At 37.9% G+C, this 27319-nt stretch overlaps 1 protein-coding gene across 3 annotated transcripts in view; it reads right to left on the bottom strand.

Annotated features, from left to right (window-relative positions):
• The window catches only part of LOC131029437 (uncharacterized), a 152669-nt gene that overhangs the window by 5712 nt on the left and 119638 nt on the right, over nucleotides 1-27319 (bottom strand). Inside the window, exon 11 of one of the 3 annotated variants that reach the window (XM_057959923.2) lies at nucleotides 8830-9107. The exons of the other annotated variants lie outside the window; for them this stretch is intronic. Coding sequence (XP_057815906.2) covers nucleotides 8957-9107 — 151 coding nt within the window. The 3' untranslated portion in view covers nucleotides 8830-8956. Of the gene's footprint in view, nucleotides 1-8829; nucleotides 9108-27319 lie in introns of those variants that run through there. 3 annotated transcript variants of the gene reach the window in all.

Genomic DNA, 27319 nt, shown 5'->3' with positions numbered 1-27319 from the left:
TTGCACATCTTTTTATAGCTAATTTTTCCAGTGCTATATGTATTTGCGCCACCCTCCACCCCACTACCGCCATCCCCCCACCATCCCCAAACTTCAGCCCTTGGTCCCTTTGTCCCTGCATCCCCGCATCAAGAAACTTGGCGGAACACTGCTTCGTTCCTTATGTTTTGTTTCTTCACCAAATTTTCTCCCTAGCCATAATTTATTCCTCATTTGCTTTGTTTTTTTATTTAGTCAAGTACTTCAATCCCAAAAATTTGTTAAAATGAATTATACATTTTGTTGAGTTTCCTTCCCTAGGATATATCCATTTCTTTCTCCTTCAAGCGCTTTCAAACACAAAATTGATTTAACTGAGATCTATTCATATTTTGCATTTGACTTTTCCTTTAGCATTTTCCTCTTTTGAAATTCAGACCTCAAAGTTTATTAAAACCCTATTTGCTCAAGGTTCAATAAATCTTCCCAAGGAACAAATTTATTTTTATCCTTTGAAGATCCTGGTCAATCAGATTATGCCAAGTGTTGCATCTGTAAGCTTTATAGTTATAATGCTCACTCCCAAGCAAATGTGTGGGCGCTTGCCACATTGTTTCTCTAAGAGTTAATCCAATGTCACCACCTGTCCCTTCCTTGAAGCTAGCAGATCATTGCCCCCTGCCCTTACACAGAGCTTGGCAGGATTCGAACACTTCATCATTCTCGGAGGTAACTCAGAGCTATAAGGTTGAAACCAAGTTTTCTTTGGAGGGACTTTTAACTCCAAAGCCTTGGAATCTCCAAGATTATGTAAATGGATTTATTCATCTTTGAATCCAGATTCCTTTAGAGTAACATAGATTGTGCCAAATGACATTCCAAGTGAAAATTTGAATAAAACCTTGAACCAGACCTGAAATATTGTCTTGTATTTAGTTGTGACAACATTTCAAATACTTCAAATTGATAAATCTTTCATCCGTAGTCCCCTGGGGTCCAAATTAGGTTTCATCCCAGTTAAATTTATTTTCACGTTAGGAGTAGGCCAGAGAAGTCTTTGGTGTTTCCTTTGAACTGTTAATTTCTCTTGAATACCTCCCATTTGCAACACCTATCAGTCTTGGAGCTCATAGATTGCTGTCACGTGTCTTTTTTCTAAGCTATGAAGGTCTTAACACTTGTTACACCCAAAGAGGATCTGGAGCCTTCAGGTTAAAACTCAAATTTGTTCAAATTCACTTTTGTTCTCGAAAGCTCTTGGGTCCAAATAATTCTACAATTGAATTAAGATCTTGTTTTTGCATCCAAGTCAATTAAATCATTTTTAATTTATGTTTATCGGATTGATGAAATGAAGTTGACATCAAAATGGCAGTGTGATAAAAGGCAATATAAACACACTAGGAATTCAAAACTTAAACAAACATTCTTCAGCAAATGGAAGGGGGATGTGACATCCTCAAAGACTCGTGAAAAATAAAAAAGAGGATGTCCAAAAATGGTGGAATTATTTGAAAGAGATTCATGCAGACATAAGATCATTTTTTGGATATGTTCTAGACCTTCTAAAGGATGGGTTGAGAGATCAGTGGCATTCTCAAGAGGGTGGATATTCTTGGGAAAAAGAAGATGAAGCAGCATTCATAATTTACATGGAAAAAGGAAATGAAGAAAGGAGTAAAGAGAGTTTACTTGCAATAAAAGAAGCATCTACATTGCAAGTTACTAGATGGATATAACCCTTGCTACAAATATAACTTCATCAAGATCGACTGATTTAAGCAGTTATAAGTTCAAGCAAAGTACATCAAGGAGGCACATGTATATGATGAGAAGATTCAAAGTTTTTAAGGTTTGATGGTTACTTCAAATACAATACCTGTGGATGGTTTGGATATTTTCAGCTCAAAATGTTTTGAAGATTTCAAGGTTAACATATTTTAAATTCAGATTTGACTGATATATCTACGAATGCTTTCGATATTTTTATGCTCATTCTTGGTTAGTTACTATGGGACTGCTCACCCTTAATGTGTAACTAAAATCACAACTTGGTTAAACTCAACAGACTATACTTTGGCTTGGACTTGGCAATTGGGCAAAAGCCAAAAACTCAACAAAACTTGGCCAGTTAAAAAAAAAAATCAATTCATTAACTGAACAAAACTTGCCAAATTTTGGCAAAAAGCAGCTAGGCAAGTTAATGGGCAATTTCATCAGCTACAAAATTAATTCACCTTCATCAAGATAGATACATAACACAGACCATAAAAGAAACAACAATTTTGGATATACTTGAAAAACTAAGGGATATACTTCAAGTCACTAAATGTCTATTAATTGTGGTCATGTTGATATGACTTAAAATAACACAGATCAAATCCCACAAAAACTATAATTCTAACATTAGATGCTCATGAAAGAATTCAAAACTTACAATATATATATATATGAATGGGTTATTATTGGGTTGGTCGGTGACCTACAAGACATTACATACTCTAGAAGCTTTAGCACTGGAGAAAGATGCTAGATAGTGAAAAGCCCAAAGGAGTGGATTACATTTAGTGTTTCTCCCTCTACTAAAAAATGCTTAAAGGTGCTTGTCTACTAATGCCCCACTTGCCTATATATAAGGGTGATCTACAAGACATTACATAGTTTAGAAGCTTTACCACTGGAGAAAGAGGCTAGATAGTGAAAAGCCCAAAGCAGTGGATTACATTTACTCTTTCTCCCTCTATTAAAAAATGTGTAGAGGTGCTTGTCTACTAAATGCACCACTTGCCTATATATATATATATGAATATGAATGGGTTATACTTGGGTTGATCCCACATTGATTAAAAATGTGAGATAAGGGTGACCTACAAAACATTACATACTCTAGATGCTTTACCACTGGAGAAAAAGGCTAAATAGTGAAAATCTCAAAGAAGTGGATGCATTTATTGTTTCTCCCTCTACTAAAAAATGCTTAAAGGTGCTTGTCTACTAGATGCCCCACTTGCCTATATATATAGGGTACGAGTACAAGAACCCGATACGAAGTCCATGCCATTATAAATTTCACCCAAACATAGGCGATTAGTATCAGCATACCTAATTATGCTAATGATGGGATCAGTGAAATTTAAAACATATTTCACACAATCCCACCACTCATCATTTAAGATCAATGCTTTCACATTTTGGGCTCTTTTGTGCTTGACCACCTTCATACATTACACAAGTTGTTGATGACCATAGAACTCAAGGCCTCTCGCACGTTCACATGTCATCTTAAGACAATTGTGTGAGATGCAAATCGAGTTTTGTCAACCTAACATGGTATTAAAAAAATGTCACATATCAACAATAAAAAATTAAAAATAAAAAATATATTAAAAAACAAAATTTCGATTACCTTCAACAACTCTAACTTGGAGGTCCTAGAGATGCCTAGTGACATATGACGATTGGTCACAAACATTTGGGTCTCCTCACCCTTTGTGTAGATTTGTTTGAACCACTCAATTGTGTGCCAATATTTTGCAATATCAAATTGAGTGGATTATGGCTAGTGTCCAAACAATGTGACTATATGTACCCTCCACTATAGACCCAACTATCTTACAATTTTTAGTGTTCTCTGTTATGACTTCGATAACATTTTCAAACGCCACCATTTCAATGCATTCTATGAATATATTGGCAGATGAATCTTGAATCTTTTACTTGCCCCTCACAATCCATTGCCTTCAAAAACATCACGTCTTTAGGGAACACTACTATGACATTGATCAATGGTCTATTTTTGCCATCTTTCATCTATAAAATATTTCAAGCCATGTATCATTGATTACTTTCAATGATGTCTCTACCGAAACTTTCTCCTTCACCAATAAAGTGGTTAGTATCCTTTTGTACCCAACTAACATAATCAAAAGGTGTATTGCAAAGGTTTGTCACCATATACCGCCAATAAGGTGATCTAACATTGTTGAAAGGAAGCCCATTTCCATAAATGCAACAAGCAATGACTCGATCTACAATCTTCCTCACCACATTTTTGAAGGCCTTCTCCAATGTACCTCTTTTTTGCAAAATCGAATGCCCAAGGAGGGTCTCAAATACCCAAGCGATACCTTGGGCATATCCAAGGGAAAACCAGGACCAAACCGGTATGCAAACCCAAGGTAGAATAGGAATACCCGATAACACAAATATATATATTTAATATACATAAATATATTTTAATCATAATATATATTTTTATTATATTATATTATATATATAATTATATAATATATAAATAAGATAAAATAAAATACCAATAAAATGTGCATACAACAATACACCCATTGATTTAGCTACGGCAAAAAGGGTAAAGCTTGAGAAGGACAAAAGGATGGTTAATGGGAACATCTTTAAGTGGAATGTTAAGTACTTGAATGACGACAATACCATAAGGTTCAGTATTAATATTCATTGTCATTAACATCAACTAGGTGCTTCCCATCTGAGAAGCGGTGCCCTAACTCCCTAGATTGTAATGACAGTGATGAGTAGGTGGCAAAAGGATACAATACTAGTCTTCAATCAGTATTTTATCGGGGCTTGTAATGTCCCCTACTAGGAAGGGGGCAATTCCCAATGATTAACATACATCACTATGCATTATTGTCTTAAATCGGATTATTAAAATTAAGGAACAATTAGGATTCATAATACATCTGACAATTAGTACTCTTAAGCCCTAATTCCTTACTTCTCTCCTAATCCTCAACCCTGAGGAGGATGGAGAATTACATGTCATAGGGTGCTTGGAAACCAATCTACAAGTAGGCTCCCTCAAGGCTTCAGGACCCTGTCCATATCCCATCTTGGGATTCACCTACCTTGTGAGGAATTACTCTGCCTTTCTCTAACAAAACCAATCTATCCTCTTAAGGGGCAGTAGCAGGTGATTAAGGAGTGGACTAGGAGTGTACTAACTTCAATGTACTATGAATGTATATGGAATTAAGTAAGACTGTCATACATATTGCAGTCTATATTAATATTAATATTACTATTAAATTCTGCATAAGGACATTATCAGGCTTCATATATTAAGCACATCCCCATGCATACGACCAAGAACAAGGATGTTACTGCCTGTAACTTAATAACAGTTCTGATCTGATCTGATTGATGGTGATGTCACTGGATGCTTTGATTCCTTTCATTTATGTCTCTCAATGTGAGGGAGAGATCACACCTCTTCATCATAAATACCCTTTGGCAAGAGACACACCCTTTCACCATTAGCACCCTTTGAAAGAGTGCAACTATTCATTATTTCTGCCCTTTGAAAGGAACACAACCTTTCACAATCAGATCTGCACCACTTATTTAAATCAAATCTGCAATTCTAATTCCCAAATTATTCCTCCATCAAATGAGTTCTCTTCTCCCATTTATACCTCATATTTGGGGGAGTCACAACTTATCATTTCATGCCTTTTGACCATTCATTAACTTTAACCAAATTTTAATTATATTCCTTTATATTTTAATTTATTTTTTATATTTATTCTTTTGTATTTTAAATTTTATTATTATTATTTATTATTAAATTATATTTCAAGTGGGGCCATTACAGGGTCCATGATCATGTGATTGACTGCTAGTTTATCTAGATATGTAATAAGCTTTGGGTTCTCTTGGGTTCAGCCCAAAAGGACCCATAGGGGAGCTGCCCAAACTAGACCCTACAAAAACCTGGGGCCATCCCAATTCTATATAGATCCCCAAACCAGATTTTTGCAATACGCAAAAGCCATTAAATGCAGAAAAAGCTTTGTCATTGAGGAAAGAATCTAACGGAAGAGAATCATAAAGCCAAAATAACATTCGTTGTTCCTCATCCTTACTAACCAATACATAGAGGTGCTTGTGTGCTAGGTGAGTCCTCATGCATTGTAATTATTACTCATGAAGATTGTGTTGAATTTACTATGTTCTGCAGTGTTCCCGGGACAGGGACAACAGGATGGCAACAGACCGATCTTGGGGACAGCAATTCAAGGGCTATTTTTTGGAGATGGCCAACACACAGAGAGACAGAGATAGAGATAGATAGATATATAGAGAGAGAGAGAGACTCAAGTTTCTACACATTAATGAATGGCAATATAACAGCAGCAATATAACATGTTAAAATGATGTTGGACAATGCCTACAAAAGCCTGCATGTCAACCAATTCCAAAAAGAAATTGTTAATTTGCACTTCTCACACAATACCACACTAAACCAGACCATGGCAAATGCACCTTAAATTTCTTTTGCAGCTGACAATAATACTGACTCTAATACCATATCAAGAATTTTAAAGTTTGAGACATTTTGAACAATGAAATAAAAATCCAAATTATTGCTGTTAGTGTTAACTCTCATATAATTTATATCATTAACTATGAATCTGAATAATGATATATTTATTGCTGTTATATGAAAATTGTTGCTATCACTACTGATTAATTTAATTGCTGTTATACTGCTCTCATGATATATTTATCGCTGCTGTTATAATGCTGCCATGTTATAATGCTGTCATTTTATACTGCTGTTATAATGTTGTCAGTATATATGTAACAGTCCTTTTTAAAATTTATGAACGATTTTTTTTAAAAACAGTATAAAAATTTGCTTTTCTGTAAGGGATGCCTGGCCATCCTCAAGATGGTTGAGGAGTGTTTGAGACATCTCTAGCCACCTGAAGAACAACCAAGTGTCCACAAACTGTTTCCTGTGTAATGTCCTCACTCTGAAACAAAATTAATGAATGAATAAATAATAATAAATTATAATATAATTTATTATTAAATTGAACTCAGTATTAATATAATAATGGAATAGTATAATTATAATATATAAATGAATGATATAATCAAATCTTCTATAATAATATAATAAATAAGATACATATTAGTGATGATCAATAATAAATCCTATTAATGACTAATAAGATTTATATTTCATATTTATTAAGTATTAATATTATTAATGTATTTCATATCTTAAATATTAATATTTATATTATTTATTAATATCTCATATTTCATTTATTATTAAAGTCAATAACTATAAAAGGCAGCGCTTGGTATAAAAGATAGTGATTAGTATCAAGACTTAATGATCGATGCATATAGAATGAATAGAATACTGATCAAACATTAAACAATATTTGATTAACAAACCGAAAATATAAATCAGTATTTTAACAGCCACAAGTTGACTATTGAACAGCCACGATTTGCTATATAAACAAATCAGTTAATTGTGAAGTGGCACCAGTTTAGGAAGAGACTAGTCTCTTGGAAAATCACGTACTAAGTCATGAACAGCAAGGTAATAAAATACGATTAGTCAGTAGCAAATCTGATATTAAAGGTTGTGGTTATAGTTAGTAATGACTTTCTAAATAAGTGAGATTAAGAATAAACGGAAAGTTACATTTGTATGAAGAGATACATTCCTTCAAAGGATTGTTGCTGTGCGAATAAGTATAAGATATCATCTGTGATAAAGGAGGAAGGGGGGGAATTGTTTTCAGGCACAGCACCATTATTTACATACCACCAAGGAACGAACAGACACAGTAGTTATTACCATCACTATAGGTGACAAGAAGAAGACCGACAGCATAAGTATACAGTTATATCAGACACAGCAGAAAGATATTTCATAGGTTACAGACATATCAGAAACAGCAGGAAGGTATTACACAGTATACGGTCATGGCATAACTCCTACCCTAATATTAATACATAGCAAAGATATTACACCATATCAATTTGGTAAGGATTATAGATATTACAAATTCTGAACATCATATCCACTGTACCGAATAAAGTTGCAGAGTATATATATATATTTTGTTCCAAATGTCAATTACGTCAAGTTAAGAAATAGATATATTCATATAGCGGATTGTGACTTATAATTCTTATTATAAGTGGTATTTACTATTATCTATTTCAAGGTTGGTATCAATTACTAAAAAAAAGTAATCACGTGTGAATAAAGTGCTAGTTAATTGCCTCCACTCCCTAAGAAATTAAATAGGGGACATTACATCCTGCCATACCCTAGATTGGTAACATGCTCCTGAGACATTTCCAGAATTTTCTTGTTGTGGGGGACAACCCCCAAAATGCCCAAGGGGATGGAGACAGGGATCAGGGTTTCAGATGTGGGAATGCATCCCCGTATAACACAATCTTGAAATTATTTAAAACACACATCAAATCCCACAAAAATTAGAACTATAATTAAAAATGCCAATGAATGAACTCAAATACTTAACAAAGGGATAACGCCTATGGCTACAATTGGAATCTAAGAGGCTGTGACTACAAATATGTGCACCATGAGCAAAGATGCACTTACAAAGATACAAGAAATCAAGGTTGCACAAAAGACAACAACAAATATGTACATTATGTCTAGAGAAACACTTATCAACATACAAGGAATTAGAGTGGTGTAGAAAAAGCATGAATCCATCAAAGTCGTACAACTTCATAGTTCTCTTTCTGGGTAATACTTGTACTGACTCGCATCAATTCTAAAAAAATCTTACTATTTGGCTTTTTTCAACTTCTTGAGATAAAACAAGTTAAGGAGTGGTATGCAACCCATTTGGGAATATGATATTATGATGTAAATGTGTTATGTGTCATTACTCATGTTTAGATATAAAACAGTGCGAGACACGCAATGGATTTCAAAGAATCGATGTTGTTGAATTAATCAAGGAGACAAAGCTTCTTTAAATAGAGTTACAAAGACGATGTATCTAAAAGAAACAATCGTTAACTAGAGGCGAAATTAGAAACAACTTAAATGACCATTAATAACACAAAGAGAAAGATATTATTCTAATACCCTCCCTTAATGGTCATCGTTCTAACTACCAAGGGAAATAACAGAGAAGGTTGCCCCTTCTTCTCAGAACACGCTGCAACAGAAGACAAGAGCCTGCCACCAACTCTGCCACTTGAGATGAGTCTGCCACCAACTCTCCCAAAAACTGCAGAACTTCTGGAGATAACCAAAACAACACCAACCGTCCAACCTGATGTTGGAGAACTGTCCCTCCCTGTAACCAGAGACACACCAAGAACAGTTGTCACGATTTTGAGGAAAAAATTGGCAAACCCTCCAAACTATTGCAAATGAGCACGATGCCCGAAAATAGACTACAAATAAGAGACTAGTGCAGATGTTCCCACAACGTCTCCAAGTGCAACTAAAAACAAACTGCAGCAAAGTACAATTTTTGAGGAAAAAAACATAAACCCTCCCATGATTTTTTTTTTTACAGGGACAAAATATTTAAAAACCCACAGATAATTTTTTAGGACAAAATTATTAAAACCCACAGATTTTTTCAAGGGAAAAAAATATTAAAACCCATCAGAATTTTTTTTAGGTAAAAAAAATATTACAAACCGAAACAAACATTGATGCCTATAAGCCATCTTCACGTTTTTCAAGGCACAAAAATGAGGTACTAAGAAGATGCTAAGTGCACAAAACCTAACTGCCTTCCAACATCAAGTTGGTCAATGACGCCATCTTGCACGTTTCCCAATGCACGGAAAACAAAAAAACTGAGAAGAGGCGCTGGCATGGAATTCAAAAAAATCAAATCCCAATGCAAAAATAGAGGCAGATGCAGGTACGGACATCAAAAAATGAAGTGCGGCGGGCACGAATTTCAAGAAAAAAATTCCAACTGACCCAGAAAAATCCGAAGACAACCCAGAAATCCTTGCGAAAAACCCAAAAAGAATCTGCTGTCAGAATCTGGATCCGCTGGCTCAAAAATCGAGGCACCCAGAAAATTCTAACGACGACCCAGATGAGATCTCAAAAAACCCACCAAGAATCTGCAATCAGAAAAAAAATTCGACTGAATCTGGAGGGTCAAAACCCTAGCCGAAAATGCAGATTTCCGTCCAAAAATGGCAGAAAAAAATCTGCAGGCGGGAAAAAACGCGATCACAAATAAACCCACACGCACAGGCACAGGAAACGAAGTCATGCGGCCAAGGATGAAAATCACGATTTTTTTTACACAGCAAATTCAGGCGCCTGGAAAACGCGCGAACCGAAAATCCGCGGTTTCAAAAAATTCCGAACAGGCTGAAACAAATCCGCGATTTTGTGGAACAAAATTCCCAAAAAAATTCGAACAGAAAAAAAATCCTTCGATTTTGTTTTTCAAAACAAAAGAACAAAAAAAAAAAATTCACACTGAAATTTTTGCTTTGAAAAAATTTCGAATTTTTAAGGAACCAGGCTCTGATACCATAAAACAGTGTGAGACACGCAATGGATTTCAAAGAATAGATGTTGTTCAATTAATCAAGGAGACAAAGCTCCTTTAAATAGAGTTACAAAGACGATGTTTCTAAAAGAAACAATCGTTAACTAGAGGCGAAATTAGAAACAACTTAAATGACCATTAACAACACGGAGAAAGATATTATTCTAATAAGATAGGATGGGCTAAATACCTATCTTCTCTAATGAGTCAAGTGGATAATTGGCTCGAGGGGTACAGCTCCCAATGTACTCCCTATCATGGTATATGGTAAGGTCGAGGGGCAAAGCCCCTACCACCAAGCCTAAATTAAGGCCTTTGAGACCACAAAAATCTGCATGGCACATACCATTTTCATAATTTTATCATTATGTTTTATGTAATAACAAGTCCTCACTATTTCAATTTTCTAACGAACTCTTTGTTCTTCAAAGAACTAACAATGAAGCTAAAGAATTTAACCAATCTAAATGATGAGGGCCATACAATTTGTATAGCTATTTTTGAGTGTTTTGGGTTTGGGTGAGGCCCATTAGACTATTAGGATTAGGGTTAGTGGCGCAAATCATATTTTTAGGACTTGGAATCAACTCAGACTCAGCATCCCAAAATTTTGAATCGAACTCAAGACTTGACACAACCTCAACAAAAAATTTGGTTTACTATGCAGCCCTGTCTTTTTTTCTTTTTTTTTGAAATGGCAATGTTTGCAATTGTTTGGAAACCAAGAATTTGCTATTTGCTATTTTGTTTGTTTCAGATTTCATTTATCACATATAATGCATTCTTGACATACATTTGCATTAAAGAAACAGAACATCAACATGCCCAAATAACAAGTTCATCATTAAACTATGTAATATTTGTAACATTACATATAAGCTGGAAAATAGTGTAATACAATAACCAGACCTGGAAACACAACTTTTTGATGATTTTTTGAACATGAACAGCAAGTTGACCAGCACATTAGTCTGCTCCAAAGCACCAAAATGCATAAAAACTATTTCCAACTCACTCCAAATGCCTTCCAGCTGCTAAGACTCTTCTCCAAACTCCAATGCCTCGTTAAGGATGGTAAAACAATCACCCAAAATGCAGATTTAAGTTTCCAGATTTCTTATGTGCCAAAGAGGGAAATGGTGCCCAGACCTAGAAGGGTGATTTGTATTTAAAAATGATATCTTCAAAAAACATAACAAATGACATGTTGATTTGAGGCACCCAAGTGCTAGTAAACCAAATCACCGATACCCAGAACCATATAAAATTCACCCAAGGAATTATGATAAAAAACGTGAAATCCAGTATCTCTTAAAATGAAGACCAGCACCAAGAAAAAGCATTCAAACACACCAAAACTTGAACAGCACTCCCAAAATGAATACACCACACCAAAAACTAAAAACCCACATCAAATACTTCAAACACCTTCATTATCATCAACTGCAAGACAGAATCACTGAAAACTTAATCTGTATATTCCAACCAGCTAAGGTGGATATTTCACCACTAACACCAGCAACACTAAAGAGGGCTTTCGTCCTCAACCAGCAACAAGAGAAATCTGAGTTCATTCCAGCAGCGTCTCCTTAAGTTGTCAATTTCAGAATCCTCAAATGAGAGCCACAACTCATTTATAGAGTGGAGGGAAGAATTAGACCAACACCAATTTGAATTTGAATTGATTTCCCTCACTTTATCCTTAAAAAACATTTTGATCCTCCTCTCACTTTGGCTTCCACTTTTGGGGTCATAAAATATGTTTCATAACAACTTAAGTCTTGCCCCATTTCCTAGGCGTCACTTTTGGGGTTCTCTTTTATGAACACTTTATCACTTCACTTTAGAAAGTAAAGTCACCTTTTGAAATACTGAACTGAAAATCATTAAATATTATTCCTCTAACCTTAGGAAACTCACCAGGGCCTGATATCAAAAACACTTCACTATGAAGCTGAGAGGAAACAGAAGCTAAGACCAAGTGCCCAAAATAGCACTTACTAAAAATAAAAACGCTACTAGAATACACCAAAATTACTTGCTCAAGCTCTCCACAGAACATTGAGTCCCCTACAAACTCTACTTAGCCTACGGGAACCCGAGAACCAAATTGACCAAGTGGCATAATAGACTCAACAAAAAAAACTCATAATTACACACAAAAAAAAAAAAACCTTTTAGAGAACATATAAGTCTAATTTGACAATGAATTTGTCAAAATTCAAACATTACACATGTCATATGATCCTCAAACTTTCAAAATTTGAAATTTCATAGTTTCAAAGTCGAACAATACACCATCATACAACAAAATTATAAATATTAAAGGTATAACTATTACGAAGTAATTGGTAAAATATTTGCTTAATATTAACAGAGATCAATAGATCTTTATATACAAAAAGAAAGACGATGTTTCCTTAGGAAACGATCGTGAAGAATACAAACATTCTATTCTAGCTAACAACTAACTAAGTATTTACAGAATATAACAGTAGATAACCATTAACAATAAATAGAAACTATCTATTATCGTAATACCCTCCCTTAATGGTTCATCTATCCACTACACCAAGCTGTCCTCTGAGTTTGACAAACTTATCTGGACCAAGTGCCTTGGTGAGAATGTCTGCAGTCTGATCCACTGTAGGAACATATTGCAAGTCTATGATCCTGTCTTCAACCAGCTGCCATATATAATGACAATGAACATCTACATGCTTGGTTCATTCATGGAAGACTGGATTCCGTGCTAACTTGATAACGTCGTCGTTATCAACAAACAAGGTGGTCGGTCCTACTGGTGACATCTGCATATCCCCAAGCATCCGACAAAGCCAGACAGCTTCACAACCTACCTTAACTGCCCCTCTATAGAGGAGAGAGAAACAGCCTGTTGCTTCTTACTAGTCCATGTGACGGCACCGGATCCCAAACTAAACACATATCCAGAAGTTGACTTTTTATCGTCAACAGAGCCGGCCCAATCTGAATCTATGAATCCACGGAGTCTAGGATTAGAACTCCGAGAGTAAAGAATTCCATAATCGGTAGTGCCCTTCACATAAAGAAGCACACGCTTTGCGGCTATCCAATGATCAGCCTTGGGAGCTGTCATAAAGCGTGAAATGTAGCTGACTGCGAAGCTGATATCAGGTCTAGTAGAAGAGAGGTAGACGAGACTACCTACTAGTTGCCTATATGTAGTATCATCAACGGGAGGAGAATCAGACTAGGCTGATAACTTCAGACCTTTCTCCATAGGTGTAGATGCAGTCTTGCAATCCTACATACGAAACTTGTCTAACATAGCCCTAGCATATTTAGACTGAGAAATGAATATACCAGAAGGCTGCTGCCAAATCTCAACACCTAGGCAATAATGCATGAGCCCAAGGTCAGTCATGTCAAAAGACTCGCATAAACTCTGTTTGATTCCCTGAATAAAAGATGCCGAATTATCAATGATGATCAAATCATCCACATAAATGACCGAAAGGATGATATCACTGTCAGTAGTTTTGATGTACAAGTTTGAGTCTAAAGAACTCCTCTTGAAGCTTTGATCACTGAGGTACTTATCAATTTTCATGTACCATGCCCTAGGGGCCTGCTTCAAACTATAGAGAACTTTCACCAGTCTGAAAAACTGGTGTTCTTTACCTGCAACCTTGAAACCTGGAGGCTACGTCGTGTAGACCTCTTCTTGTAGGTCACCATTCAGGAAAGCACTCTTGACGTCCATCTGATAGACCTTCCAGCCAAACTGTGCTGCCATGGCTAGGACTAATCTGATAGTGCTCATCTTGGCTGTAGGAGCAAAGGTCTCATCATAATCAATGCCCTGACACTAAGAAAAGCCCTTTGCAACTAAGCGAGCTTTGTACTTATCCAAAGTACCATCAGACTTGTATTTGATTTTGTAGACCCATTTGCAGCCAATGGGTTTCTTCCCTGGTGGAAGATCAGAAAGTTCCCAGGTGTGATTCTTCAACAGGCTTTGGTGTTCAGATTGCATAGCCTGTTCCCACTTTGGAATACCTTTGGCCTTGGAGTATGTGTGAGGTTCAAACACACTGTGAATGTTGGCCATGAGAGCAAAATTAACTGTCCCTGCAGGTTTGCTCTTTTTCCAAGCAGTTCTCCCATCGATGAGTTCATCATCCCGAAGATCAACAAGCGTCTTGGCCCACCATTTAGGCCGGAGAGGAGAAGGCCCAACATTAGCATCAAGAGATGCTCTATGATCAGGTTCCTCATCAGAAGAATCCGGATCAAAATCAGGTGAAGCATCTGCAAATCTGGGCGATCCTGCAAGAGAAGCCGGAGGTGTATGTACAGGAATCACTGGGATAACTGGAGCTACTGGAGTTGCAGGAGCCCTCCCATCAGGTGGACCTAATGGAAGTCTAACTCCCAAATCATGAGCCTTCATAGGCTGGTCTGTTGAATCAGGAACAGGAGAGACGGGCATGAAGGGTCCTCGCTGCTCATCAAAGACTACATCACGACTATACAAGAGACGAGATATCTCAATGTCGATCAAGCGGTAGGCTTTGTGAAGACTACTATATCCAGTAAGCATAAGTTTCTGGCTCTTGGCATCCAACTTGGTGCGTGAAGCATTAGGGATCCAAACATAAGCAAGGGAGCCAAAAACCTTCAGATGACTGATTTTGGGTTTGCAACCTGACCAAGCCTCTTTCGGAGTCTTGCCTTTGACCGCCACAGTGGGTGACTGGTTCAAAAGGTAGACTACAGTGTTAACTGCTTCTGCCCAAAACTGCTTCGGAACATGTCTGTGGTTGAGCATGGATCTAGCCATCTCAATGATTGTTTTGTTCCGACGTTCAACTACATTGTTTTGTTGGGGTGTGTGGGGTGTGGTTAACTGGCGCTTAATGCCATGAATATCACAGAAGCTAGAGAATTCATTAGAACAAAATTCCCCCCCATTATCTGATCTAAGAGCAATGATAGATTTCTCAAACTCTTTTTCAACTAGAGGTTTAAATACAGTAAACGCTTCGGATTTCTTTGCAAGAAAATAGACCCACATTTTCCTACTGAAGTCATCAACAAACAACAGAAAATACCTGGACCCAAGAAGAGAAGGAGTAGCCATAGGGCCGCAAATATCAACATGAACAAGCTGAAGTACCTGAGAAGGCCGCCATGAACCGCCACTTTTGAAGGGTGTGCGATGTTGCTTCCCAGCCTGGCATGCATCACAAACTCCACACTGCTAAGTCTGAATCTTTGGCAATCCGAGGACAAGCGCATCCTGAGCAAGCTGAGCAAGATAGCGCACATTTAAGTGCCCATATCGCTGATGCCAAAGTGTACTGAGAGAAGACTGCCGAGCAGCCATAGCGAGGTCTTGAGAAACACCAGAATGTGCATGTCTGAAAAGACCATGATCCTCAAGACCAACTGCAACAACTGACTAAGTCTCCCAATCAGTGATGGTGCACTGATGTGAACTGAAGGTGACATCGAACCGTGGAGTGTCGCGGCATCTGACTGACTGAGAGTAGATTGAGTTCCATCCCTGGAACGTGGAAGACATCGAGGAAAATGAGATTCCTCCCAGCGGACTGCATTTAATGTTGCCTTTGCCGACAACCGTGTATTCTTCTCTGCCACCAAATATAACAGAATCTGAATAAGGCTGGTAGTCAGTGAACCAGTCTCGACAGTGTGAAATGACGAGAGGCACCTAAATCAATATACCAAGCATACGATTTGACATGATCTGCGGGTCTTTTAGCCATGAAGGCGTAAAAGGCAGATTCTGTCTGCACAGTGTGCTCTGCACTGTTCGCTTTGGGCTGCAAACTAGATTGCTTAGCTTGAGCAGCTAAGCACTTCCGACATTCAACCTTCATGTGACCATACTTGTGGCAGTAGTTGCATTGAATGTTCTTTTTCTTGGAGCCTTTCGATGCATGAGTAGAGGGTTTCTGCTGAGAAGACTGCTGAGAATGAGACTTGCCCTTATCCTTGTGAAAAGAATTAGCAGCAAAGGCTTGTTCTGTGGAGGTGGAGCTGGAACTGCTACCAAACTGTTGTGTCCACCGATCTTGCTAAAGCAGAAGTTGGCAGAGATCTGTAAACTTCAGATCAACACCAGTAGAAGTGATGTTGAGAGTTTCGATAAAATGCACGTAGGACTTGGGTAAACTTTTAAGGGTGATTACCACAACGTCCTCTTCCTCCATCTTGCGTCCAATGGCAAGCAACTGATCACGGATTTCCTGAATCCTATTCAGGTGATCCTGGAGCGATCTCCGCTCATCCATGACAATAGAAAACAGAGTGTTCTTGAGAAAGAAGGCCCTGCTTTTATCAGAAGTCTCATGTAGGGTTTTGAGATGCGCCCATATCTCGGCAGCTATTTTGCCAGATGGAATCTGAGGGAGTTGATCATCAGCTACGGATAATTTGAGAAGCATCACTGCCTCCTGATTATGCTGGTCATATGCAACCTGATCAGGACCAGCTGTAGTCGGACGCTGAGTAGTACCCAGAACCACTTGATCACTGCCGCGATATTCGAAGATGGTTAGCATCCGCTGCTTCCACGTGCTATAGTTCCGACCATTGAACTTCTGATTTCCCTCGAGCAGAATATTTGTCAGAGATGCCATGGTACGAATTTCTATGAAAAACGTGAAAAATTGGGAAGGCACATACTTCGAGGCAAAATGTCGAAGGACCCAAGAAAATGAAGAGGCACCCAAAAGAGAGCTTGAAAAACCCAGAAAGAATATGCTGTCGGAATCTGGATCCGCTGGCTCGAAAATCAAGGCACCCAGAAACACAGACGATAGCCCAGTTGAGATCTCGAAAAACCCACCACGAATCTGTGCTTAGAAAAAAAATTTGACTGAATCTGGAGGGTCAAAACCCTAGCCGAAAGTCAGAAATTTGGGTTTGACCAAGTTGCAGGTTTCAGAAAAAATGGCGGGTTTGTATTGCACCGAAAAATGCCGAAAACCCTCGCCAAACAGACGCAAACAGGAAGAATCCCGTTACACGGGATGAACACAGTCCTTAACAACCTCGAAAAAGAAGATTAAAAAAAAAAAGGAATTTTTTGAAAAGCTTTTGAAAACAAAAAATTTCCGAAAATCTACAGCAAAACCAAGAGGCCCGAACAATCTCAGAAAAGAATTCACAAATTCTTTATTCAGGCTCTGATTCCATATTACAAAGTAATTGGTAAAATATTCGCTTCATATTAACAGAGATCAATAGATCTTTATATACAAGAAGAAAGACGATTTTTCCTTAGGAAACGATCGTGAAGAATAGAAACATTCTATTCTAGCTAACAGCTAACTAAGTATTTACAAAATATAACAGTTGATAACCATTAACAATAAATAGAAACTATCTATTATCGTAATAATATTAGCATTATAATTGTTTACATGATAAGTCAAAAAGAAATAAAATAAAATCTTCCTCTTTCTACTCCTAGTGCAACTTCATTTTTCAAGCCTTGAACTAGAAGGTAAGTCAGTATCAGAATGATGATATATTGTTTATTCAAAAGTGTCTTTTTATTCCTTCATGACATCCATCTTTTCTGCTTTTGTTTCTTCTCTCTCCAATTCTACAAGATCTTCAACAATAAGAATATCATCTTGTTCATCAACAATTGATTCGCCATAAGGATCAATCTCATCCAAGTTGATGGAATCATATGAAATTCCCTCCACCATTCTAGTTCAAAGGCAAAGATTGTACTGAACAAAGACAAGATCATTGAGGTGCTCCTAGGTCAATTTGTTTCTCTTCTTTGTGTGAATACTCTCAAATAGGCTCCAATTGCGTTCACAACCAAAAGCACTACAAGGCTGGGACAAAATACAGATAGCTATTATTTAAATATTTGGTGTGCTAACACCAAATTCTCCCAACATAAATCTAAAAAAACATTTAAAAAATATTAGAATAAAATAAAAACATAAGAATCAAGTTTCTAATTTCTAGTTGTATTGAGCTAAAAATCAAAAGATTTCTTTTTACCCTAGTTTTTGCTTTTCTCTCCTTTTCATTTCTAGAGCTGAAGAAAAGAACCTCATCTCCACACCCCTATAGACCTTGAATAGATGGATGCCAATGAAATATACCAAGTAAATTATTATGTATGTAAATGGATTCTTTTAGAGAGTCAACATTGCCAAATTCATAAATAAGATATAGTAATTCTCAACTCCAACTCATCTAAAACTGTCTCTTATCTCAACCTCTAGCACCATCTTATTAATGCATGAAATAACACCTATATGACCTCCTCATTCACCTTAAATGTATCAAAGTAGAACTTTGGGTTCCGGTAGTAGGCCAAGGCATGTATCAGCTCGTGGAGATCGTTTGTCCATCTGCAATCAATGATGCACCAAATGATTTTCTTTGTTTCCACGTAGCAATGCAAAATGGCCTATTTAGCCTTATCCATGGCCTCATAGAGGAAACCCATCAACATGTCATCCCCAACCACCATACGAAGAACCTCGACGAAAAGTTTTGTCACCTAAAAAACTGAAAACAAATATAAAATTATTACAAAATTGACCACTCAAAAAAACGATAAATTTGTATAAAGTTTTTGTTTGTATTTCCTACTTATAGCTAGAAATATAGCTAGAAATAAAACACTTAGGACTCTAACCAATAGATGGATGTGGATAACGAATGCGTGGAGTTGGGTCAAAAAAGGTATCCATAGATACACTCTAATTCATCGTTGATGTTATTGCTTCCTTTGCCTTCTACTTTTCCACTTTTTTAATTTCAAACTCAGCAACTAGGGCATTCATCTCTCTTTTAACCTCTTCGGACACCTTAGGGTAGGCCTTCACATTTTCTCTAGTTATTCTAGCAAGGTTGCATTTTAATTTATCAATTCCTTTTGTCATAGGCTGCTTGCATTCATTACAAGTGACTTGGCCCTTGATAGCTCCCGGTGTCCCATACTTCCATGCAAGATCTTTTATACCACTCATTTGTGTTAAACTTGAAAATAATGTTTCAACATAGGAAAAAAAATCAACAGGGTTTTGCAAAAAATCAGCGGCAAGCAAAATGGTAAGCATTTATTTTAAAAAAATAGAATGCAAATAGAAGATAAAAGTGTTAGGAAATAAGGAACAAGGGGGAATGGAAAAACATTGACAACATTTTTCCTAATTTTTCAAGTTTTCTTTATTTTCAAGTCAAAAATAGAAAATAAAAGTTAGTTATTCTAAAAAGTTTAAGGTATGTGGCTAAGTTTCCTAAGGGTCTTGGAGACAACCCAACATCCCCTTCATGTACCCATTAGGAGGGGACACCCCAAACCAAAAATGTCCCCTCTAAGGGAGACATCTCCCTTTGAGGTAAACATGATGGAGATGTCTCCGATTTGGTGGCGGAGGTAGCAGCATGATGGAAGGACATTTCCCTACCATCCTAACTGTTGTGCTTTGCACACTCCCTATCATCAACAGGGTCCCCCTTTCGTTGTTTGCCTCTTTGAGGTCCTGCCTAGGAAATTTTGCCTAGTTGGCAGAGTAGATTGCAAGGATGAGAAAGCAGAACATGGAAAGATGATTCAATCTGGAATTTCAAACTAATCCAAAGTCCTAAGTCTTGGAAATAGCTTCAAGGGATACAAGGGGCGTTCTAAATGGCAAGGCATTAAAGTTCACATTTTTGCCTAGAGAATCGAGTTTGCAAAGGAGACACTAAAAACTTAAGATCGCTCAAATCCCCTAAAGGCCCGAATTTCTCTAAGAGAAGGGTGTTCAATGAAAACTCGATATTTTAACAAGTTTTGCAAAAAGAAGTCACTAAGGTGAAAATCGCACAATTGCACTAAAAAAGTCGAATTTGCAAGTCAAAAGTGTTAGTTTTAGTACTTTCAGATTAAATAAAACTCAGAAAATCAGAATTTGTTTCTAACTAGGTTAATTAGATTTATTGTTTTCCAGATTTAAGCATAATAAGAAATGAATGCATAAAGACAAGACAAAGTTACCCTGGGAAAACCTTCTAGGAGGAAAAACCCAGCCAGAAAAGATCCTCAAATCTGATTATGGTTTTAGATTCAATTGATAACTACACACTTATCTGGAGTATAGATGTTGCAGTCACAAGGAAGATGACATAGAATTCTACACAACTAGCTTACTGACAGAGATCATGATTTACAGTCCGTCTAAATTGACTTGCTATGCATAACAAGGGTTAGCTGCACCTTTCAACTAGTTCGCAGTCCTTTTATGGGGTTTGCATGAGCCTTCAATGGAGATCACTGTCTTTAATGATAACCTGCTGCCTCTAATGAAGTTCACTGTGATCTGACTGGTAATCTGCTGCCTTTTAATGAAGTTCGCTATGATCTGCTGCCTCTAAAGAAGTTCACTGCCTCCAGATGTATTTCGCATTTACATAAAACTGAAAATGGATGAATATTATGTGAAGCAAATGCCTTATTTATAGGGGTGGCAATACTTCTAATCAAGTCGGCTTGCCTTGCAAATGAACCTTTTAATTTATCTTTTAATTTATTTAATTCCTTTTGTGCGAAGTGGATAGGGTCGGCCCTATCATGGTGGCGTGTTGGGTTTGTAGCGTGGGGACCTTTTAGGAGTAGCCGAGAGGTATAGGGCCTGGCCCTATATGTTGGAGAAGGGGCTGGCCCCCTTAGGCGGGTTCCAATGTTGCCCAAGGCAATTGGAATCTGCCAGCCCTAATTACAAACAACAAAAAGGAGCCAAGTGAAAATCTCACAATTTCGCTTAAAAGGGAGAATAAGAAAAAACTCAGCACTTTTTTTAGTTTTGCTAGAAACCAAAATCGCACATTTGCTTTAGAAAACCTGAATTTGGCATATGACTTGGGCGCTTTAAACATCGCTTTCACTTTTCCTCAAAATGCCAAGTTTTACCAACAAAGGGGAAGTCGCTTAAAATAAGAAATTGCCCTTTTTCTTCTAAAACCCAAGTTTTTCCAACAAAGGCAAGGCGTCAAAAATCGTACGAAGGATAAGTTCGGTGTTTTTTGTTTATTTTGTGAGAAATTGAAGAGCTCGCCATTCTCTTCCAAAGCCCGAGTTTCACTTAGCTTAGGCGAATTCCCAAAGGAAAATTCGGTGTTTTAATGCATTTTGTAAGAAATAAAGCAAACTCGGCGATTGTATGCAATTTGTGGGAAATTTAAAAAGTTCGCAATTCTCCTAAAAAGTCTGAGTCAAACCTAAATCGCACAATTCATCTAAAACCCCGAGTTTCTCATAACCAAGGGGGGCATATAAACAAAATTCAGCGATTTTATATTTTTTGCAAGAAACAAAGTTCGCATATCGTTCAAAGGCCCCCAAGTTAGCATTAGAGGTCACCCAAATTAAAATCGTGAGCAAAGGAAACTCGACACTCCTCTTGATTTTGCATGAAGTATAGAATCGCACAACTCTCTTAAATCGACTGAGGCGATTATAGTGTTCTCACATTTCTTTTAAATAGCTCGAGTTTCCTCCCAGAATCTATAAAAGGCATTTAGGCAAAGGCGTTGAAAGCAATCCTTTCTTCCCAAAACTGATATATCTCCCTACGTCACCCAAGTTTGGGGAACAAGAGATCATTGTATGCCAAAGGGGTTTGCATTTTTACCTTGATCGTCGAGTTTCATCCAAGAGCATTTGCAGCAAGAGAGAATTCAGCTACTTCCAAGTATGGTCAAATTGCTCCAAGGTTTAAGATTTCTATGCATAAAAGAATAAATGACCATGCTCTAGCTAGGGTTTGTATGCAGTTTAAATTTTGTAAACTTTAAAATCTAACCCTAGGTGCCATAAACCTCATCAAATTGTGCCCAAGTTTAAAACCTTTACTTGAAAAAATTTGAGCTTAAGAAATTTCGGGATTACTAGCCAAAATGAGAAACTTCAAATGAAACATCTTTCAAAAATCTCCAAGGGGCCGAAAATCTCACATTCAACTAACGAGCAAATCTGAAACATAAAATACATCAAGAAACATTGTTTAAAACGCATTCAAACCAACAACCAACAAAATTTAAAATCCAAAACTCCCCCATAATTCAAAACACACCTAATTCCCATCCCCAGTCACGCCTCAAAATTCAAATTATTCAAACAACGAACTGTAGCAATACTTTCAAATTCTGGTTATCATGTCGTTTTGCAATTATAATGTTGTTATCCCAATAATTTTGATGCTAATGCCGTCTTCGGGCACCGCTAACCACGTTTTTTACCTTAAGTCTTCCTCGTAATTCGCATCCTGATGTGCAAGATAGATGTCGCCCAAGGTTGAATCCTCTAAGGCACTTGACGCACCAGGAGCATCACAAGCACCCAAAGCTGACAATCTCCGCAAGTTGGAAAAAATGAAGTATCGGTATCAAGGGGTGATACAAGAATAAAAAGTTCAGAGTAAATGGGAGAATGTGGGCGACACTGACTTCGGGCATGTTGATCTTCAAAATTTCAGAGACAAGGGTGTATGCTCCTAATGCCCACACAAAAGTCAAGAGGATGGTAGAAAGCAGTATTGCACAAGCGACAGGTTTCCCACAAGCTATTCAGAATTATGAGCTTGTCGTAGAGGCCACTAAGCATTATCTACCGGATAGTCAGGTGGTGGTCGCAAATGGAACAATGATGGTTGACTTCACCCCAGAGGATATTGGGGAGGCCTTCAACATCCCACTCCCTGAGGATGCAATTGTAGTAGAAATGGAAGAAGCTCAAGCAGCTTATGACGCTAATCCTAATGAGTACAAGGGAAAAATAAATGAAGAGTGGTTTAAGGAGAGGAGACCCCCTAGCACCAAGATTCCCAAGAAGGCCTATCGAAGCGACTTCATTGAGGAATATGGGGATATGATAACACTGCTCAATCGAGTCATGGGACTTCCTCACTCCAACCTATTTGAAGAGTGGATGTTGTATTTCACGAAGCAAGTCTTCTTGGGAAAGATCAAGTTTGACTAGGCCCAAATCATAAGCGATAACATACATACTCAACTAGTCCAGCTTGAGGAAAAGAAATACTTCATGATGTCCTCCTACCTAGTGTACATGTTCGCAAGGCATCTGAAGCTGCAAAGGTTGATACGCTTGGGGGAGATTGGAAACGGGCCAAGACAAGTCAAAGTGTATGATTGTTACCCTCATCTACATTATCATAACATAAACAGAGGGAGAAAAACATCGGCTACGTGGTGGGCCAATATGAGCGCATAAACAACGCATTCACCATTCGCATGGTCAGAAAGATGCAAGAGGGATTGCATCAACGGTTATCCAAACAAGCTACCGCACTAATTTGGAAGTACGGAGCATGGTACATCCAATTCTCTCATTTCTCCTACCTAAGGATCACAGCCTTTGAGGGTTCTCCTTTCAAACTCCCACTCTACCCTACAAATAGGATGATTCTCTTGCAAGTTGCCAGGCAAACACAACCGGCTGGGCAAATCCTCGGGGACAAGAAGATATCAGGAGTCACGTTCCCAATGACCATAGGGGACAATTATGTGTATTTTAAGACTTTTGGACAAGCTGAGCAATCCAACGAGGAGCTGAGATCCTATTGTCTGCAAGAACACTTCTTCGGAAAAAGTTTTGATCCTACTGGGTTAGGGAAGAAAGCACGTGGCAGACATTATAAATATAAATGACCATAGAAGATTATTGGGAAAGCTGCAAGGATGACATTCAAGTCTGCCGACGGGAGTACTCGACACTTAATGTAAATCAAATCTGGACTTTCGAGTATGCCCAAGTTCCAGATCAGCTAGTTGATTATGGGGATTGTTTGCAATACCAAGACTATGAAGCAGTAAAAGACCTCCCACCATCAATCAACTAGTCACAAGATCTAATCACTGATCTAGAAGCTGTAATGGAAGGCCCCAGGAGGTACACAAATGCCTGGCTATACCAGCAAATCAAAAATTTAACTCATGAGGTGATACAGTTCACCTATAACCTAATGGGGGGCTTTGAATCTCATTCGTTAGAGGATGAAGAGGCATCGAGTGCCGCGAAGGAGGAAGAAATTGAGAAGCCCAAAAAGAAAAGGAAGAAGGCAAAGGCTAGCAGGGGCACATGAACGTCAAAGAGGGCAAGGAGAGATCCAAGCCAATCACCTGAGGCCCATGTACGAGAAAAGATACCAATGAGAAGGCTGGTTGTTGCCACCTCATCAAAAGACCCTCACTCTATTGAGGAGGTAGTTGAAATTGAGTGTCTACCTACTCCTCCCTTGCAAGATGATTTGGTCGCCACTAAGGCATCTTATCCACAGGAGCCTAATGTGCAAGAAAAGGAAGGAGGAAATAAAATTGAAGAGCCCCCATGTTCACGAGGAGCAACAAATAGTAGAGGTTACTCAGCAATTGCTGAGCGAAGTAGGAGAGAAATCAGCAATGAGTAAAGATCAGAGCACAGAACAAAATCAACCCTCCTCCCAAGGCGAGCAGCCGCGGCCAGGTAGTGAATCTGTTGAGGCTTCAGGGCAGCAAAACACAAAGTTGGTTGTCACCTCAAGACAACCTACCCCTCATCCATGGTTGCAATCCTGGATACATAAGAAAACTGCAACAAGGCCACCCACAAACTTGGATGACTTACTCTCTAGGATAGAAGAACCTCAAGCCAAAGGGAAGAAGAAACCAAGAACCTACTCCAAGATCACCAAGGATGCCCAACAAAACCGAACAATACATATTGTTGCTCCACTCGATGGCAAATCAGCTGAGGAAGTTGCACTAGCCGATTATAGTATTACATCAATCCCACTACGAAAAGCAAGAAAAGAACAATAAGTGGAGTTCAAGGACTCCGTGCAGAACATATTGGGCCAGCTGGAAAGAATGACAACCGAACGAGATATCTATAAAGCTCGTGCTAAGCAAACCAAAGGCTATATAGATCATCTACTCAAGCCACTGCAGCATGCTACTAAGACCTATGTTCCCCCTTTGACATTAGCACAGAAAACCACGGCTGAATTTGAGAGTGTCTGGGACACCGCCAAGGCAACCAGGGAATGGATGGAGAATATTGTGAAGATAAGAACCCAAGCAATTAATAATCTGGTCTACTACGAGCGGGATGCAAAGAGGACCTTCAAGACAATAAAGGCACTCAGGAGTAACATTGAGGCGACGCGAAAAGCACTTAATGAGCTACTCCCCATCATGAAGCCGTTGATCTAGACTCGCTTCCTGATTCCTACAGCACAGCAGATTTTTGAACCTTAGGGTCTTGACACCTTTGAGGGTTGGTTTAGCATTATGGTGATGAAAGGTGATGTCATGGACCTCATTAGTAAGGAATGGGAAGATAGCGAAACAATCCTGCTCCGTGTCGAGAAAAACTATGTAGATATCTTGAAAAGATTGGCTGGGGAATGGAGACCAGATATGGACGCAGATGAGTTTGGAGTGTTAATGCATTATAGCTTCAGTAAGATAAATGATTGAATGAGAGATAAATGAAGTCTCTCATTCAATCATTTATCATATCGATACCTATGATAAAACCTTCAAGCAATTAATTCCTCTTTGATAGCCATTCTACATTTGCATAATAAATAACCTATTCAGTTCGATCAAACCCTTAACATTGATAATCATACTATATCCTTTGTTTATGTTCATCGATTATTAAATCTGGCATTCCGATTTGTATCGATTAACATAATAATTGATTAATCAAAACACCGATTACTATCGGGTTGTATATGCTTCAATATATCAGGTGGTATAATAAAGGTTACCGATAGTTATCGGTTGTTAGGCCTACACCGATAGTTATCGGTTGTTAAGGCTAACATACCGATAACTATCGGCTGTTAGTATTGTGCAAACACCGATAGTCATCGGTTGCTAATGTATTTACACACCGATCACTATTAACAATGAACATGCATTTGCTTAGTATTAACAAAGAGGCACGATCAAGTAATGTCTTGATCGGTCATGACCGATCAAGGCATTGCTTGATCGTACCCCATTTGTTACATACTTATATTGAATGGCATTCATGAGATAGGACATAGAAAATATCAAATGCTCCTCTCACCTGCCACAAACAAGAAGATAGTCAAATTTATATATTAATTCAATAATATATATAACAAGATCACATAAATAGAATATAACTTGCATATTGAATGTAAATTGAACATCATTTACATGTTATCAGAGCTATAGTTAAATCGAACCTGAGGCTGTTCAATTTTACGTAAAATTCAAATCAAGTATCTATTCAACATCACAATCCTATCAATGGCTAGCGCTATCAGATTTGAAGACAGACTCGCAGGAGGTGACGACTTCTCCGCATGGAAATTCAGAATTCAAATGATTCTAAAAGAAAACAAAATTGAATCATTTGTAAAGACTGAAACTAAAGAACCTGAGACTGAACCTGACAAAGCAATTTGGAAAGAAGGAAATGATAAGGCTATCAAAATCATAGTTGATGGGGTAAGGAACAACATTATGCCCATTATAAAGAAACATGAAACAACCTTCTACATGTTCAAAGCACTTGAAGACGCTTTTGAAATATCGAATGCCAGTAGGACATTGGCTCTAAAAAGAGAGATAAATCACATAGCCATGATAAAAGGAGAATCAATCAATGCCTACTTCATGTGAATATCTACCTTAAGGGATGAACTGGCAACCCTTGGATATGAGATCCAAAGCAAAGAATTAACCCTCATTGCTTTAGATGGGTTGCCTAGCATCTGGGAAACATTCGTCCAAGGCATCAGTGCAAGGGATAACTTCCCAAAATTCGATAGGCTAAAGGCTGACTGTCTCCAAGAAGAATCAAGGCAAAATAAGAAAGGGATCAAACAGAAGAATATAGATGAAGATCTTCAAGTTCTAAATATGAACTCAAACAAGAAAGGCAAGCAGAAGCAATTCAGGAAGAGAAAAGG

Source organism: Cryptomeria japonica, chromosome 4 (assembly GCF_030272615.1).
Source record: "Cryptomeria japonica chromosome 4, Sugi_1.0, whole genome shotgun sequence".
In the NCBI taxonomy this organism is placed as follows: Eukaryota; Viridiplantae; Streptophyta; class Pinopsida; order Cupressales; family Cupressaceae; genus Cryptomeria; species Cryptomeria japonica.
This window is presented reverse-complemented; position numbering and strand designations above follow the sequence as displayed.